This window comes from Lathyrus oleraceus, chromosome 3 (assembly GCF_024323335.1).
Source record: "Lathyrus oleraceus cultivar Zhongwan6 chromosome 3, CAAS_Psat_ZW6_1.0, whole genome shotgun sequence".
NCBI lineage: Eukaryota > Viridiplantae > Streptophyta > Magnoliopsida > Fabales > Fabaceae > Lathyrus > Lathyrus oleraceus.
In genome coordinates, this window is record NC_066581.1 from 316,467,095 (window position 1) to 316,485,399 (window position 18,305).

At 34.7% G+C, this 18,305-nt stretch overlaps 1 protein-coding gene across 2 annotated transcripts; it reads left to right on the forward strand.

Annotated features, from left to right (window-relative positions):
• The first annotated feature begins 1,306 nt into the window (after positions 1-1,306).
• Positions 1,307-8,993, forward strand: LOC127127365 (uncharacterized). 2 transcript variants are annotated; one of them, XM_051056525.1, is made up of 24 exons: positions 1,307-1,691; positions 1,992-2,063; positions 2,149-2,192; positions 2,271-2,382; positions 2,482-2,553; positions 2,810-2,872; positions 3,124-3,201; positions 3,301-3,393; positions 3,576-3,695; positions 3,980-4,066; positions 4,257-4,466; positions 4,555-4,602; positions 4,917-5,171; positions 5,529-5,635; positions 5,969-6,213; positions 6,688-6,756; positions 6,849-6,913; positions 7,070-7,239; positions 7,407-7,485; positions 7,642-7,897; positions 8,006-8,051; positions 8,280-8,388; positions 8,492-8,554; positions 8,681-8,993. In XM_051056525.1, the coding sequence occupies exons 1-24, from the start codon at positions 1,380-1,382 to the stop codon at positions 8,759-8,761; spliced, it is 2,856 nt and encodes a 951-aa protein (XP_050912482.1). In that variant the 5' UTR covers positions 1,307-1,379; the 3' UTR covers positions 8,762-8,993. The 2 variants fall into 2 exon arrangements, with proteins under 2 accessions (XP_050912482.1, XP_050912483.1); XM_051056526.1 differs by lacking the exon at positions 2,149-2,192 and having other exon boundaries at positions 1,455-1,691.
• The last annotated feature ends 9,312 nt before the right edge of the window (positions 8,994-18,305 follow it).

Genomic DNA, 18,305 nt, shown 5'->3' on the forward strand with positions numbered 1-18,305 from the left:
GTAAAAATTGGTAGGTATGTACATTTTCTTCAGAGACTCGTTTCTCGCTTGCTATGGGTACTTTGAGTTTGTATTGAAGTTTACATTGATTATGCCACCCCGAATTCTAACACCAGAATCCCTATTTATAGTACTACGAAACTAACAGTCTTGAACATTCAACAGTTTATTGTCTGACACGTCACCTCTGCATGCTCTATCTGCCTTCAATTGATCTCCACGTGTCTTTGGTGTTTGAATAAGATCAAAAAATAGTTATTCGGTTTAAATTTGAATTTTTGTTAGTTGAACCTCCTTCGATCTGTCGAGTTGATGAATAACCAAATTTTTGGAAATTTTACTAAGTACCAGATGAAATCCTTCAATGTCGAACATTGATGTTTTGCTCCAATGTATCTGGTCGAAAGACATGCAACCTTACCTTGTGTTTGTGCAGAAATTCCAACTGATTCCCTTGTCGAATTAGTACATTGAAATTTCGTAGCTAGCATTGAAGTAGTACATTGAAATTTGTGTATTGAAAACAGGATCAAGTGACTTTTCTTTATTGAAAATGGAATTTGTTCTACTAAAAACACTAAAAGGTTGACTTCTTTGATGCTAGCTAGGGAGAATGTCAAATGATTGGTTAAGTGTCTGTAAATATTTTTCTCCGGTCGTTTTTTGTCTATCTTTTCCTTATGAAGGAAGTCTCCTTTTATACCGCTTCAACCATTAATGGCCCCTTAAAGGGGTGCCTCTCCCCATCCCTCGTAAAGATAATTGTGCTTAACGCCCGCTGTCTACTATAATTGCCAAGTAATGCCTTGTCCATTAACTTTTGTAACCACCACGTTATCACGGAGACACTTCGTAACCGTATCTCGTGATCACTCATATGGTTTCTTAGCTCCTAACGTCCTGATCTCTCTGATTGAATTTCGACTTGTGTATGATTATGATTATCTAACCTACTTGTGTCTTCATACTCGACCCTTTACAAACTTGATTTCAGGAAATTTCAAGATGTACACAAATAAACAATAAAATAAATTATAATTATCGAAGACTATATTGCTACACTTAGAAATTAAACTTTTTAATGACATCAAATAGCAAATCTCTAAGCTAATCCGTTTGTGACATTTTGGCTGGGACCCATCTCTTTTAGGAGGGTAAAGAAGTTTGATTATTATGGAATGTGTCACTTTAACTTCACTTTCACTTGTAACGGCTTTTCGGGCAAAATTAGGGACAATTTTTATAGTTAATTACTCAAATTCCATTTTTATTATTATACACGTCAACTATGATTATCAACATGGACATATAAGTAACATCCATCATCATTATCTTTATAACCATGCTCCATCTCACACTCAACTAAAAACTTATCATTCATGGCAACGTCACCATCAATTTCCGGCACTTCCTCCATCTCCACTCTCCTCCGCCGCGACGGCATCCTCCACCTCGGTGCTGCTCGCGTGAAACGCTTCGAGTTGAAGCAGAGCCTCAGCACGTGGCGCGCTATTCGTTCCAGTGCCGTTGCACGTGCCTCGAGCGGAGAGTTGGCGGTTGCTGGCAATCGAATAGTTGAGAAGGGAAGAGATGAGGGAAAGGTTCTGAAAGTTGGTTTGATATGCGGCGGTCCTTCTGCTGAACGTGGAATTTCTCTCAATTCAGCTCGATCAGTTCTTGATCACTTGCAGGTGCATGCAATTTCTTTCTTCATTGATCAATTTTTTCTTCTTCTTGTTAATTCTGTTCTTTCTTTGATTACTTTCTAAATTCAGTTTTTTTTTTGTGGTTGAAAATTTGTAGACTAACGTAGAAGAGGAATTTACAGAAAGTTTGAAATTTTTGTTCTCAATAATCAGTATATGAAAATTGTAGATATTTTAAAAAATTAACAAATATTACAAAAAAAAAAAAGTTAATTTATGTACCAAATTGAAAATTCAATGAAATTCCAAAATTTAATCTCTGTTTTGATTTTGTTTACTTGACAGGGAGATGATTTACAAGTGAGTTGCTATTATATCGATTGCAATCTCGATGCACATGCAATTTCTTCCGCTCAGGTTAGTGTAATATAAGCATATATATTACAATGAGAAATTCATATTTGAATAATGCTAAATTCTTATTTCCATTTTTTATTTACAGGTATATTCCAACACCCCTGCTGATTTTGATTTTAAACTTGAAAGGTTAGTAAATAGTAAACCCTTTCATATAAGAAAAAATCACAATTAAGAACTTAAGATGGCCACTTGTTAAATTTGCAGCCTTGCCCAAAGTTTCCCGACTTTGGCTGACTTGGCAGAGCATCTCGCTGCAGTTGTCGACATAGTGTTTCCAGTCATACATGGTCGATTTGGTGAAGATGGTGGCATTCAGGTGGAATATCTCTGTTTGTGTGTATGCAGGGATCGTTTCTAGGCGACAATTAGTTTGTGTATTTATGAATAAATATTTCTCTGTGATATATATTTTTAGGAATTGCTGGAAAAGTATAATGTTCCTTTTGTTGGCACAGGATCAAGTGACTGCCGCCAAGCATTTGACAAGGTAAAAAAACATGTATTTTTCATGCCTCGTTTCTTCCTGTACATGAATTTTGTTCTCTTTATCATAACCGGAATGTAGCCAAACATCTGATTATTTGGACGCCAATGGTGATATGTGAGAAATAATTGGGAAACACTATGAAACTTCAAAACTGAGATACCTTCAATATGTTTTACATTACCTTCATCTTATCAAGCTTTTGTTACTTTCTAGTTTGATTATACCCCTAGCACTAATCATCTTAAAAATATTCCAGTATAAAGCATCATCGGAACTCAGGAAGCATGGATTTGTAACCGTGCCTAGTTTCTTAGTTGAGGTAATGACAAGGTCATTGTTTCTCCTTGTAGTGATGACTTGTTGCATATTAAATCAATGTGTATCTTCTAATGTTTTTATATATTTAATAATTGGATGCTGCAAACTTAATGTTCATCTATACATATCTGTGTTAGATTACTTCCATAATTAAGTGTTTGTGAACGTATTTTCTATCTTTTTACATCGTTCATCCATATTTTTGTACATACTACAAGATTTTATAAATTATAACATTATGATGTCAAATAGGGATATGAAACAAACAGACACGAACTATCAGAGTGGTTTAAGAAACACCAGCTGGACCCTGATGTGGGGAAAGTTGTGGTAAGACACTTGATTTTGTTCAGTAATTAGTGATTAATTCTTAACTCACTGTGAAGCAGTTTGTGATGCTTATTAACGAATGAAAATTTGACTTCTTAGGTAAAACCAACAAGAGGAGGCTCAAGCATTGGTGTTACGGTTGCATACGGTGTGACTGATTCTCTTGTGAAAGCCAATGAAATCATGTCTGAGGTATTTTCAGTTAACTTTTCACTTAAATAGGAACAGACACTTTTGTAATTCTGTTGATGAATATGCAGAAAAATCAAATAGAATGATATAAAGAAAATTTAGGAGTACATATTGATTAGAATCATACTTCTCTCATAATATATGTTAAGTTTTGGTATTTTCATTGATTTTGAATTTGATAGGGAATTGATGATAAAGTGCTAGTAGAAATATTTCTTGAAGGAGGGAAGGAGTTTACAGCCATCGTCCTTGATGTAGGATCTAGTTCAGACAGTTGTCCTGTTGCACTACTTCCTACGGAGGTATGTTTCATATACCAATCACCAAATATTGGTTTTGAATGGAATAGTCATTCTATTTTTGACTGAATGAAACAATGTCTTTGGGCTGTTGTTCAAGGCTGTAAATTGGCCTTGACTTGTAACACAATTCAGTGATAATAATTAAGATTAATTGTATTTATAACTGAATGGAAGTTCTGTAGTTCCCAATGTCGGCGTGTAAAAACAATTTATACACGTTGTAAATATTATTTATCACCTAATGAATATTTCATAGAGTAATAACACTGTAATTAGATGAACAGGTGGAGCTGCAATTCTTTGGTGCAAATGACTTGAAAGAGAATGATGCAATATTTAATTACCGTAGGAAGTACCTTCCAACCCAACAGGTCAGTAGTAGTAGTATAAATGTCTTACATATTAATAGAAAATGATGAAACATGACACACTTGTTGATCTAATAATTTATACAGGAAGTGACTTTTTTTTTTCTTTTTCAATCTCTTTATAATTTATATTTGGTTTCATACAATACTAGCAAGTTTCTTTCTAATCCGGTGAAGAATATATTCTCTACAGGTTGCTTATCACACTCCACCTCGATTTCCTTTGGATGTAATTGAGAATATTCGCAAAGGAGCATCTGTGTTATTTCAACGGCTTTGCCTGCAAGATTTTGCACGAATTGATGGATGGTTTTTGCCTGATTCTGGTTGTAAACTATCATCTTCAGAAAATGAGTTTGGAAGGTCTGAATCTGGTACCATAATATTCACCGACATCAACATGGTGAGATGATTTTCTCTCTTCAGATAGTGGTTTACTACTAATGTTGGTTGCTCACTATTGCTGAATATATATTCGTAGCATATTTCAGATCAGTGGTATGGAACAAACAAGTTTTCTGTTTCAGCAAGCTTCTAAGGTATTTCTTGATGTGTCAGCCTCTCATTTCTTGTGATATATGTCATAATTTCCTAAACTGTCATAAGGTATTTCTCTGTTACTTACGGGTGGCTGCAGTTGGTCTTTGGCCTCTTTTAAATTGCCCCTCTCCGTTTCTAGGTGACTGTCTGTTTTGTTTTATGTCATTTTTACTTGTATATTCTGAGCATGTTCGAACACGGCACTGACCATTCACGCCCTTCTAAAAGGAAAAATATATGATTATGTTTTCTGCATTAATGTATGGATAATTCGTGTTTTTGACTGCCTCAAAATACTCCCTCTATTGTTAAGGTTGGTTTTTCTCATACAAACATCCTTAGGAGCATTGTTCACCATGCTTGCTTGCGGTTTCCAAATCTTGCATCAGCCAGTAGCATATCAGGTCAGATTCCAAGAAGATCAAAATCTTCAGAGATTAATAAGCCACTTCCCCACCGTGAAGGAGATCGAAAAGTTTTTGTCATTTTTGGAGGCGACACATCAGAACGGCAAGTATCTCTTATGAGTGGTACAAACGTTTGGCTTAATTTGCTAGGCTTCAGGGATGTAAGTGTCCACAATCAGAAAAGCCTTCAACTTTAAATCTCTTATTTATACTATTTTTTAAAGGAATATATGTTTAAGCATTAATTTTACAATTTTCGCACTTATTTTGTTTGAACTGTTTCATGTTTTCTTGTCTTTAGAATCATCATATCATATGTTGTGACCAAACTATAATTGTTTTCGTAAATATGAATCGGTATATGCCGTTAATAAAAATTTCTCATGACATGCCAATGACTAAGACATGAGTACTGTTTCATTCTTTAAACTTATGGCATTTTCTACCTGAAAACACTCATTTCTAATAAAAGTACAATGCACATAATACACTAGAGTCTAAAATAGTTTTTCTTACAGCTTGAGGTAACTCCATGTTTGCTTTCCTCAACAAGTGATCCTGCATCTAGTGGCAGTATGGAAATGAAGGTCGACGATGTATGGAATAGAACAGTTTGGTCTTTACCGTAAGTATTGACCATTTTCTCTACATCAGGATTTGTCCTTGATTTCTGAATATACTTACAGGAACAGATTGTTAGAGAGATATAAATTCATTCTACTTAATAGATAAAGCTTTTAGGAAGATTTTTCATTGGCATGATATCAAACTCTCGATGAGTAAGGGGTCAATTCAATCTTTTTCACCCCATTCTTCATAACTGAATTAAACTAAATTTCAACATGGAGAAAACGTGTGTTTACACTACAAAGAAAATGTTTTTTTATTTATTTTGTGAGGAGGTTTGCTAGAAATCAAAAACCACTCTGGAAATAATTCAATGTTAATTTTTATACAGATATTCTCTTGTGCTACGACATACTACTGAGGAAGTACTTGAAGCATGCACAGAAGCAATTGAGCCAAATCGGGCTGCACTAACATCTGATCTACGGAAGAAAGTAATGAATGATCTCACAGAGGGTTTGAAGGACCATAATTGGTTTACAGGATTTGATATTGCTGATGAACTTCCGAAGAAATTCTCATTACGGCAGTGGATAAAGCTAGTCAAGGAAGCCAACGGAACAGTTTTTATAGCAGGTATGAGAGTATTCTCTAATGATGAATTTTATAACTTCAATTTCTTTTTCAATGCAGGATTAGAGTTTTTTATGTTGCCTTTATATATTATTGAAGATGCATTTTTATAAAAGTCATTGTCTAAGTGAAGTGTACTTCACCTTGACAAAAGTCAAATCTGATATAAAATTTCATGATGATAATTCGTTGCTTTGTATATTTTCTTTTCGTTTTTTGATTTTTGAAGTTGATGCAGAATGGTTATAGGGGAAACAGTTTTTAGGGACAACCATGTGGTAAAGCCAATGGTATAAAATGGACAATGCGTTAGAGGCTCTCATTACTTGATTTAATAGTGATATTTGACCATAATAGGACACATTCTTTAAACAGTTTTTTTAATGATTCAACTATTCAGAGTAGTTTTTAAGGAATTCAGGTTTATGAAATTGATTGTGTGTTTATTTTCAATGTTAATTCTCTGTTACTTAATAGTACATGGAGGCATCGGAGAAGATGGGACACTTCAATCTTTGTTGGAAGCTGAAGGAGTTCCTCACACAGGTTTGTTTATACTGTACCCTTACTCAGGTTCAAATTTTATTTATTTTTGAAATTGTAATCGTCTATTTCCCCACTTTTATCTTCTGTCGAAGGTCCTGGTGCATTGGCATCCCGAATTTGTATGGACAAAGTTGCAACTTCTGTTGCCGTAAAGCATGTACGTTTCCCTTTAATCAAATATTTTTCTGCTGAAAGATAAACTCTCCTCTTCCATTACTTTTCTCAATTCGGCATTAAACACTTCTCTTTCATTGATTTTATTTCAATTTAACATTTTCTCTGACTCTGTATTCTAATATCTTGTTATTGAAAGCTTGCAAGCTCGGGAATTCTTACCATAAATAAGGAAGTCTGGCGAAAAGAAGATCTTTCTAACAAGCACATAAATGATATATGGCATGACCTCACCGAGAAGCTACAATGCGAAACATTATGTATTAAGCCGGCAAAAGATGGATGCTCGACCGGGGTTGCAAGATTATGGTAGATTCGAAAATTTGTTAGCTAGCATCCATTCTGTGTCATCACTAATTTAAAAAATATGAAATATTGCCTTATAGCATGCTTTTCAAGAATTATTGTAAAACGAGACGTGCGATTGATGTGTGTTCTATGACCACACATAATAAGCTCATTCTATTTATATGCAGTTGTTCCAATGACCTTGTAATATATATCAAAGCTCTGGAGGAGTGTCTACTAAGGATTCCTCCAAATAGCTTATCAAAGGTATACGAACGTTAATAACTTCATGCAGTCATCATAATGTCATTTGTTGATAGATTGCATAAGATTATCAATTTATTGAGTTATTGATTTAAGTTCCTAACTTGAAATTTTTTATTCAATGGCATTCTACCTCTTTCTTTTGGTTGATGTACATAGGCACATGGTATGATTGAGATGCCAAACCCTCCTCCAGAACACTTGATCTTTGAACCTTTCATAGAGACAGATGAAATAATTGTGTCATCCAAAACTAAGAATGAGATGGGTCATGGCTTCTTGTGGAAAGGGCACAGTAGATGGGTGGAAATAACAGTTGGCGTCATAGGAAATCGTGGATCAATGCACTCGCTAAGTCCTAGCGTAACTGTCAAGGAAAGTGGTGATATTTTGTCATTAGAGGAAAAGTTCCAAGGTCGGTATCCCGAGTTATAGTGTTGTTTTTAGAATAAGGATAATTAGAAAAAGAACACCGCCTCTGTCATTACTGGTTTATCTGTATCCTTTGTACATTTCTTCGCAGGTGGGACTGGCATCAATCTGACTCCACCTCCCTTGTCAATTATGAGGTATGTCATGGAGATTCTACATCCCATTAGTAAAATAAACTCTGGCTCATAGGTTTTGTGTCTTGTTTTTTTGAGGTTTCTCACTTTATTCTTGTTTTTTTGAGGTTTCTCACTTTATTCTTGTTTCTTCACATTCAATGATGTTGTGTTGGGCTACTCTTAATATATTCTTCGCAGTTTTCGTCAAGTAATTCTTAATGATATTTTTTCATGTACTTGTCTATGTAGTGAGAAAGCTTTGCAAAACTGTAAACATCATATTGAACTGATTGCAAACACTCTACAATTAGAAGGATTTTCACGTATCGATGCATTTGTCAATGTTGACAGTGGAGAGGTTTGTTGAAGTAGATGTCACATTTTTTATCTGATTCGCCGGAAACGGTGAGGTAGAAATGACCTGTCATCATCTTACTCATTGACAACTTTCAAATTTGTAGGTTTTGATCATAGAGGTAAATACTGTCCCCGGAATGACACCTTCCACTGTTTTGGTTCATCAGGTAAATTCTTCTAATGCTATTATCACTTTTCTTTCGTAAATCATTTTTATTTTTGTGGGTTGAATCTTTCATTATCGTTTTAAGTGGGTGTTTTTCTTCCTTCAAATCATTTTATTCATATCTCAGGCACTTGCAGAACAACCACCATTGTATCCTCATCAATTCTTCCGCACGCTGCTTGATTTAGCTTCTGAAAGGTCCATGTAAATATGTCCAAATGAATGTTATTTTGTACCTGCCGTTAATGTGAAACTCCAATTTCTTTCTTTTCTTGTTTCCCTGTATGTGTTCAAATGCAATCAGACAAGAATAATGCTTCCTTTGTTACAATTTAGTTTTTCAGACATTACGTTTAAAGACACTCCCACTGTTTCGGAGTGTCTGATGTTTAAGATTTTTTCACAAATTAAAAATTATAGTAAATAATACTTATTAACCATTCTCGAGTAAAATACATGCTAGAGTATAGTAATCTGGGATTGCTACCAAATACTTATTTGGAAGCAAATTAGAATTAAAAAAATTAAATATCTCATTGAAAGATACTCTCTTGGAAGTCAAATGACAATATAGTTTTCCATCGTCCACTAAGTTTGAAGATTATGTTGTATTTGGCTCTTTTCGAATTGCACAAACAAAATAATATTTCCTACATCTCATAAAAAGTATTTTATTTTTATTTTATTTTTGTCTCGTAATAATTGTTTATTTCCATTATCAATATAATATTTATTATTATTTTTTTATTATTATACCTCTATTCATTAACTTTCAATTTATTCACCTACTTTATTAACTACATTTAATAAGGGTATTCTAGTAAATAATATTAATTTTTCCACTAATATCAACACTTCTAATCATTTTCTTAAAAAATTTATATTGTTTAAATATGACACTTATTATGCGACGGAGGGATTAGTTTACACATTAGTCAAGTGGTGTATTTATACACTATTAAAGTAAGTAACTTTTCTACAAAAGTGTAATCAACACTAAAACAAATAATAACAAACTAGGATTTATTATCTAACACTTCCCACAAACTGGCATGTGAGTGGAAACAAGTTTAAGTTTGGCTAAAGTCGAAGAAAAAGCTGGAGTAGGTAGAGGCTTAGTTAAGACATCAGCAATTTGAGTAGAGATGGAATGGGAGAAAGTTTAATGAGGTCTGATTCTAGCTTTTCTCGGATGATGTGATGGTCAATCTTGTTGTGTTTGGAGCGCACTTGAAAAGTTGGATTGTGTGCTAAGTAAACTGCAGATTTGTTGTTGCGTTAGAGAGAAGTCGGCCTGGGAAATTCAATGTGGAGGTCCTTGAAAAGGTAACACAACCATTGCACTTCACAAGTAAGACGTGCAAAGGCTCGATAATTGGCTTCTAAACTTAAGCGTATAATGGATGTTTGCTTCTTTGACATCCAAAAGATTAGTAATTTTCCAAGAAAGATGGCAAAACTTGTCATTGGTTGTCTTGTTGTGGGGAAGTCTCCCAATCACTATCTGCAAAACCAGAGAATACTAATTCAATGTTAGTTGGATAAAAGAGGCCTTGAGCAAGGCATGATTTTAAATATTGGAGAATGCGAAGGGTAGCGTGGAAGTAAGTGACAATAGGTTAACAAACAAGTTGACTTAACTGTTATATTGCAAAAGAGATATCATGGTGATAGGTGGTTAAATATATTAGTTGACAAATGTGTCTACGATATTGAGTAGAATCATGGTAAAATGTAGAAGTAGTGCAATGGAGTTTTAGTGAGAGGTCGTAAGGAGTATGATATAGTTTTGTAGCGAGCATACTGAAGGAAAATTGCGATCCAAAACGCAGCGGAAATAAAAAAATTTCCTTTAGTGATTTTTACGAATGGGCATGATCAGTGATATAAATTGTTACCTCTTGTGGCGATTGAAACCTTTGATGCAGATCTAAGGAGTGATCACGAGCATTGAATGGTGACAACGCATCTACTCAGTCCACACGAATGGATTCCTTCGGTCTCAGTGCTAGCTGCTACGCATGAAGGCTTTTAGAGAGAGAGAGAGAGAGAGAGAGAGAGAGAAATTTTCATAAAGTGAAATGCTTCTGCACAAGGGTTCTATTTATAAAACCACTTGTATGGGCTGCAAGCTAAAAAACCCACTTAAGTGTATGTGGCCCATATCTTATGGTATACCGAAAATGACTTAAGCGCATGGTACCTTACCATATTTCGTATTCTACTTAAGTGCATAGTACCTTACGATGTTCTACAATTCACTTAAGTGCATCGTACCTTACGGTGTTCCTTATTTACTCCGTCTCTCATCAATCTGTCCTTTTGTGTGTGACCCTGTAGATTTTCGCGATATTGGAAATTATATTAAATCACGTATTTAACATAATAAATAGTGAGCAGTATCTAGCAACACATCACTGCTACCCAAGATACGAAAATGTCATGTGATCTGACAAATCCCTTTTTGTGATAATACTTGTGTGTACAATTACCCTTTTGCCCTTATGTCTATATTAAACACAAGACATAGACTGTGTCATCCTTGTCTAATTCAATATTGGGCCCTTAGACATTTATCATGTTACGCAGGATGGGAAAATTCCATTTAGGTCACTCATGTCCCTCAACATGCTTCATGGATTACTCATCAACTGTCTTTATGGTCATCCAGTTACGGACAACGTTTGATCAGCAATAAAGCACTCGACTCTACATCTAGGGTCCATAGTGATTTCAGGTCGAAGGGTGGTATACACCACTATCACCATGAGAATATCTTATGACACTTTGCATACCATTCTATGTAGTATTCTCATAGTGGGTCAATCCAGTATAAATATTACTCTTAATATTCATACCTATGTTTAAGACTTGATAACTCCTTATCCATAATTCATAAGATGTGATCATCAGTCTATATAAATAATAGTCTTAATGCTTTAATGTTATCCCACTTCACAACAAAGCTCGACTACAGATATTTTAAGAATAATGTCCTTATGTTTAATAGGATCTCATGATTAAGTGACACTTGATACATTAAACGGACTAGCTATCCTAGGGACTTATTAAACAAACATAATAAAGAAACTGTATTTTATTATTAATAAATAATTCAATACAAGTACCAAAAGTATTGGCCTCTAGGGCTTACACCAACACATACATGTGTTGTTTAGTAAATCAAGGGTGTAGTTGTGTTGATTAAGTAAAATATCATACATAGATCTAGCCACTTCAAGACCAATAAAGTATTGAATAGGTCCATAGTCTTTGAAACAAAATTCTCTATGAAGAATGGCTTTAACATTGTGAATTTTTGCAAGGTTGTTACCTGCTAAAACTAAGAATCTACATAGACTAACAAAATAGTAATTCGTTATCAAATGATTTTGTAAATAGAGAATAGTCAACATTGGAATTATTATAACCAAGTGAAATTAAGAAGTCGAATAATATGGAATACCATTGTCTGTTGGTTTGCGTGATGCCATAAAGGCTTTTCTTAAGCTTATAGACCTTTGTAGTTGAGGATGAATAAGGAAGTTTGTAGCCTTTAGAAATGGTCATATAAACTTCCTCATTCAAATCTCCATGAAGAAAAGTATTATTGACATCTAGTTATTCTCGATGCCAATATTTAATAGAAGTTAAGGAAAGAAGTCCTTACAGTGATTAATTTAGCTTTGGAAGAGACGATGTCAAAATAGTCAACACCTAGTTAAGTGTAGCCCTTTAATACAAGTATAGTTTTGTACATGTCAATACTATCATCAATAATATTTTTTATTTTGTAGACAAATTTACATCCTATGAGAGTTTTATTTGAGGGAAGGTCAACAATGATTCAAGTGTTAGTATGCTCAAGAGCTTGAAGTTCAGTTTTCATGGCTTCGAGCCAACATTCATGTTTACTAAGCATGAAAGAATGTAATGGGTTTAGGGTGGAGGAAAGGGAGAGGAAGAAGTTTTTTGTAAGTTGTATTGCAATAGTCACATGAAAGGACAGAAGAAAAACGAAAAGATGGTGTGAGGGGATAAAGGTCAGGAAAAGGTTCAATATTAAGAAGATTGCAATGATAGATAGTAAGATATGATGGTTTTTTGGTTTGTATTGTGGATCTTATGATGGTGGGAGGCGAGGAATATGGACAGAGAGAGGAGAAATGTGTTTGTTTGGGTTAGGAATGGGAAGAGGGGTCATGAGGATGAGGAGAAAAAACGGGTTGAGGTGTGGGAGATAAGGTAGGGACATGGATATGGTCAAGGTTAGTATTAATAGTATGGGAGAGAGATAGGTTCAAGGTCAGTAGTATCAGAACTAATGGTAGGAATGTGTTGGAGTGGATGGTGATCATGAGTTTTAATAAATGGATAACAAGATTTGTAAAAAGATTCATTTCTAGAAATCATAAATGTGTTAGAAGTTAGATCATATAAAAGGTGACCGTTGGTTCCTTCTCTATACCCTAGAAAACACAATTTTTAGATCTAGGATCAAATTTTGTACGATTACGTTGAAGAGTATAAAGATAAGCAAGACAACCAAAAAATTTTAAAGTTGTATATTCAAGATGTTTATCAAACAACAACAAAAAATAAGGGGTATTGTTGTTTATTATATGAGAACGTAAATGACTAATAATATGAATAGAATGAGCAACAGATAGGTACCAAAAGTTTTTAGGAAGATTAACTTGAAATAACAAGGATCTTGCAACATTGAAGATGTTTTGATGTTTTCTCTCAACAATATCATTTTGTTTAGGGCATTCAACACAATATCTTTGATGCAAGATTTCTTTGGATTGTTAAAACTCATTCATTAAAAATCCAGGCTCATTGTCAGTGCAAAGTCATTTTAATTTAGAATAAAATTGAGTGTTAATAAAGAAAATAAAGTTATGTAAATGTTTTCTAGTTTCACTTATATATGTCATAAAGATAACCCAGGTAAATCTAGTGTAATCATCAACTAGAGTAACTATATGTGAGTGGGCATATAATGGATGAAGTAAGGATCCCAAATGTTAGAATGTAAAAGGTCAAAAAAATGATAGGTAGCATTACTACTATTTGAATAAATTAAATGTGTGTGCTTAGCTAAGTGACATAAATGATATGACAAATCTTTATTGGTGCTATATGTAATACTGGAAAAATAGAAGATAAAGTTTTGTGAATAAAATGGGATGGGTGACTTAATCTCCTAAGCCAAAGAATAGGAGAAACATTTGAAACAAACTTACAAGTAAAGGGGAAAGAATTGAGAGAATAAATGACCCGAGTTTTAAGAACATAAAGGTCTCCATGTCTGTTAACTAAACTAACAAGTTTTGTGGACCTTTTCAGCAAAATAAGACATTGTTTATTAGGAAAGGTTAGGTGACATAAGGAGGAATCTATAAATGTAGTGTTAGAGATTAAGCTAACATTAAAAATATGAATGTAATAAATATGAGTTAAAATTAAAGAGGCCAAAAGGTAAACAGTTCCAGCAATATTTATTAAAAAAATAGTTTCATTTCGTAACTTCACATTTATAGGAGACATATAAGAATAAGAAACAAAATTGTGTAAATTAGAAGTGATGTGACGAGTATCACTTGTATCAATTATCTAATATATAGGTGGCTTACCATCCATGGATGTTGAGAGGAAGTTGATGTGAGGAAGAGCAACATCAGAAATAGTAGGAGAATGGAAGGATAATTGTTGATCATAAAGTTGTTGGAGAATCTGATTGTATTAATCTTGGATAACTACTAGAGATTTTTGAGAGTCTTAAGGAGAGTAAGAAGGAGCCTCAATAGAAGTGGAAATAGTGTTATTGTTGATTGATGGTTTGGGACTCTTGTAATGATAACCTGGTGAATAACCATGCTTCATGAAACAAGTATCCACTATATGATTGATGCATCCACAATGTGTGAAAATGTGTTGATAAGAAGATCCATGACCCATATTGGAGCAACCACAATCACAAGAAGAATAAGTGCCACGAGCTCCCCCAAAATTGGCGGTGGATTGTAAATTCATAACCATAGATAGATTGTTATATAGGGTAGAAGTAGTTATGCGTCATTCCTGACCTAGGACCATGGAGAAGGTTTTGAGCAAGGAAGGAAAGGGGTCAAGTAGCAAGATTTGAGACCAAAATATGAAGAATGACCCAGTGAGACCCTTAATGTTGGTGTAAGCCCTAGAGGCCAATACTTTTGGTACTTGTATCGAATTATTTATTAACAATAAAAGGCTTTTTCTTTATTATGATTCTTTAATAAAGTCCCTAGAATAGATAGTCCGTTTAATGTATCAAGTGTGACTTAATCATGAGATCACATTAAACATAAGGACACTATTCTTAAAGTATCCGTAGTCGAGCTTTATTATGAAGTGGGATAACATTAAAGCATTAAGACTATTATGTATATAGACTGATGATCACATCTCATGGATCATGGATAAGGAGTTATCAAGTCTTAAACATAGGTATGAATATTAAGAGTAATATTTATACTGGATTGACCCGCTATGAGAATACTATATAGAATGTTATGCAAAGTGTCATAAGTTATTCTCATGGTGATAATGGTGTATACCACTCTTTGACCTGAAACCACTATGGACCCTAGATGTAGAGTCGAGTGCCTTATTGTTGATCAAACATTGTCCGTAACTGGATGACCATAAAGACAGTTGATGGGTACTCCATGAAGCATGCTAAGGGACATGAGTGACCTAGATGAAATTTGCCCATCCTGCGTAACAGGATAAATGTCTATGGGCCCAATATTGAACTGGACAAGGATGACACGGTTTATGCCTTGTGTTCAGTATAGACATAAGAGCAAAAGGGTGATTATACACATAATTATTATCACAGAAGGATTTGTCAAATCACATGACATTTTCATGTCTTGGGTAGCAGTAATGTGTTGCTAGATACCGCTCACTGTTTATCATGTTAAATACGTGATTTAATATAATTGCCAATGCCGCGAAAACCTACAGGGTCACACACAAAGGACGGATTGATGAGAGATAGAGTAACTAAGGAATGCCGTATGGTACGGTGCACTTAAGTGAACTGTAGAACATCGTAAGGTACGGTGTACTTAAGTAGAATACGAAATATGGTAAGGTACCACACGCTTAAGTGATATTGGCATATTATAAGATATGGGCCACATACACTTGAGTGGGCTTTTTAGCTTGCAGCCCACACAAGTGGTTTTATAAATAGAACCCTTGTGTAGAAGCATTTGTGTAGTTGCAATTTCGTTTCTCTCTCTCTCACTCAAAGCCTTCATTCATAGCAGCTAGCACTGAGATTGAAGGAATCTGTTCGTGTGGACTGAGTAGAGGCATTGTCATTGTTCAACGTTCGTGATCGCTTCGTAGATTTGCATCAAAGGTTACAATCGCCACAAGAGGTAACGATTCTATCACTGATCATGCACATTCGTAAGGATCATTAAAGGAGAAATTTTAATATCCGCTGCGTTTTGGATCGCCCTTCTCCTTCAGTGGTATCAGAGCCACTTACGAAACCATGCATCTGATAGCTGTTTATTTTCTGTATTTTCTGTATTAATACGATTAAAAGACAGAATGAATCAAAGAATAAACGAGTAATTAAATTGAGATCGATCAAGTTATATATATATATGATATAAGTAATCCTGATGCAAAATACGGTATATATGATATATTGTTTATGTTTCGTTCATTCAAACACTTAATGGTTGTTTTCCTTTGAGCGATCAATGGTCGTTTGCTTCTTGATCCGACATTAGTATGGTGAAGCAATGACGTATTGATCAATCATACTGAATCAACAATCGAGATGTGTTTGACGGTCTAAAATTGGTGCATTAGGGTTAATGATGGCACAAGGGTTGTGTTGTCAAAGAGTTATGCGATTAGGGTTGTGACTGCGCAAGAGTTGTGCTTTAAAGTATCAAGTGTTGATGCAAAAAAACGACGTCGATTTCAAATGAATTGTTCATTAAAATTTTCGGCCAGGAACCACCGTCCGCTAATCGGGCAGCGGAATACCCGTTCCCACTGACCGGGCAGCGGACCCCCGGCTAACTCTGCGTAGTGTGATCGGTCGCCGAAATTTAATTTGGTTTTAATTAATTAAAAGAATTAAAATTAATAATAATAATAATGTGTTTGTTATTATTGTCTTGTGGTGATCGATTATGGTCTTAGTTTTCCTTTATTTTGTTTTGGGTTTTAAAATACGACCTGCGTGTCGTGCCTCTCTTTTAATCTCTTAATGTAACTTCTTTTCTCATCTCACTCCCTCGTATGTAAAACGACTTTCTTTTATGTAATGTAATGTTATGAAGAAAGAGAAGAATTCAATATCAGAGGATGACAACCTTGAAGATCTTGCTTGGAGAAGCTTAGATCATTATTAGTTTAGCTTAGGTTCTCTCATTGGCTTGGGAGAACAATTGCGCTAGGGGCCATAACTGTTTCATTATGTATGTATGTTGATGCATGTGAATGTATGTTGATGCATGTGAGAGACAATTTATATGATAAATAAGCCGGTGAGATCAGAATAATTGCAAATTCCCTCAAATTAAATATTAAGTTTATGCTTTCCAAGTTTTAGCACTCATCAAGACTAGTATCGGATAATGTAGGTTTCGCCTACGCGAGGTGCATGTTCTATATTAGTAAGGTGCGATGGGATAATTGTAATATCCAATTGCTAAAACAATGGGTCAAACTTAACTAAATAAATTATAATAAGATTATATATGTTTAGAAGCAAGAGTTGGAAATGATCCATGTGATGGATTGGAATAAGGAGTTATTCACCCAACTAAAATATTCGAGAGTTGTATTAGATATAATTAGAAGGAGTTCCTACCTAAATAACCTAGTTTTGTGTAATCCGCCTACGCGGACTTAAAACAAAGTGAAATATGGATCTCGACCCACTAGAAAATCTTCCAACGGGATTTTCCGAATAAAATGGTGAGGGTCATTTGTTTTGAGTAAAATAGTGGGAGCATATTTAATTAAAGACCTAATTAAATATGTTATTGATACTTATATTTTCATTATTTTCATGTAGATTACCATGACAACAAACACCTCTAACAACATTTTGCGATCAATCCTTGACAAGGAAAAATTGTCTAGGACAAATTTTCTGGATTGGCACCGAAATCTGAGGATTGTCCTCAAACATGATAGAAAGTTGTATGTCTTGGAGAAACCTGTTCCTGAAGAGGAACCTCCTAGTTCTGCACCTAAGGCAGAAAGAGATGCTTATAAGAAGCATGTCGATGATGCCAATGAAACTGTTTGTCTCATGCTAGCTTCCATGAACTCAGAGTTGCAAAAGCAACATGAGAACATGGCAGCGTTCGATATGATCGAACACCTCAAGATGCTCTATCAAGAGCAAGCAAGGCATGAAAGGTTTGAAGTTTCAAAAGCCCTTTTTCAAGGCAAGTTAGCTGAGGGAGCCCCTGTAGGTCCCCATGTGTTCAAGATGATTGGGTATGTGGAAAACCTTGAGAGGTTGGGTTTTCCCCTCGGAAAGGAACTTGCGACTGATTTAATCTTGCAATCGTTGCCAGATAGATTCAGTCAATTTGTCCTAAATTTCAATATGAATGATATGGACAAATCTCTTCCTGAACTGCTAGCCATGTTAAGAACTGCTGAGCAGAATCTGAAGTTAAAAGGGAAGTCCATTCTGATGATCGGAAATGGAAAGA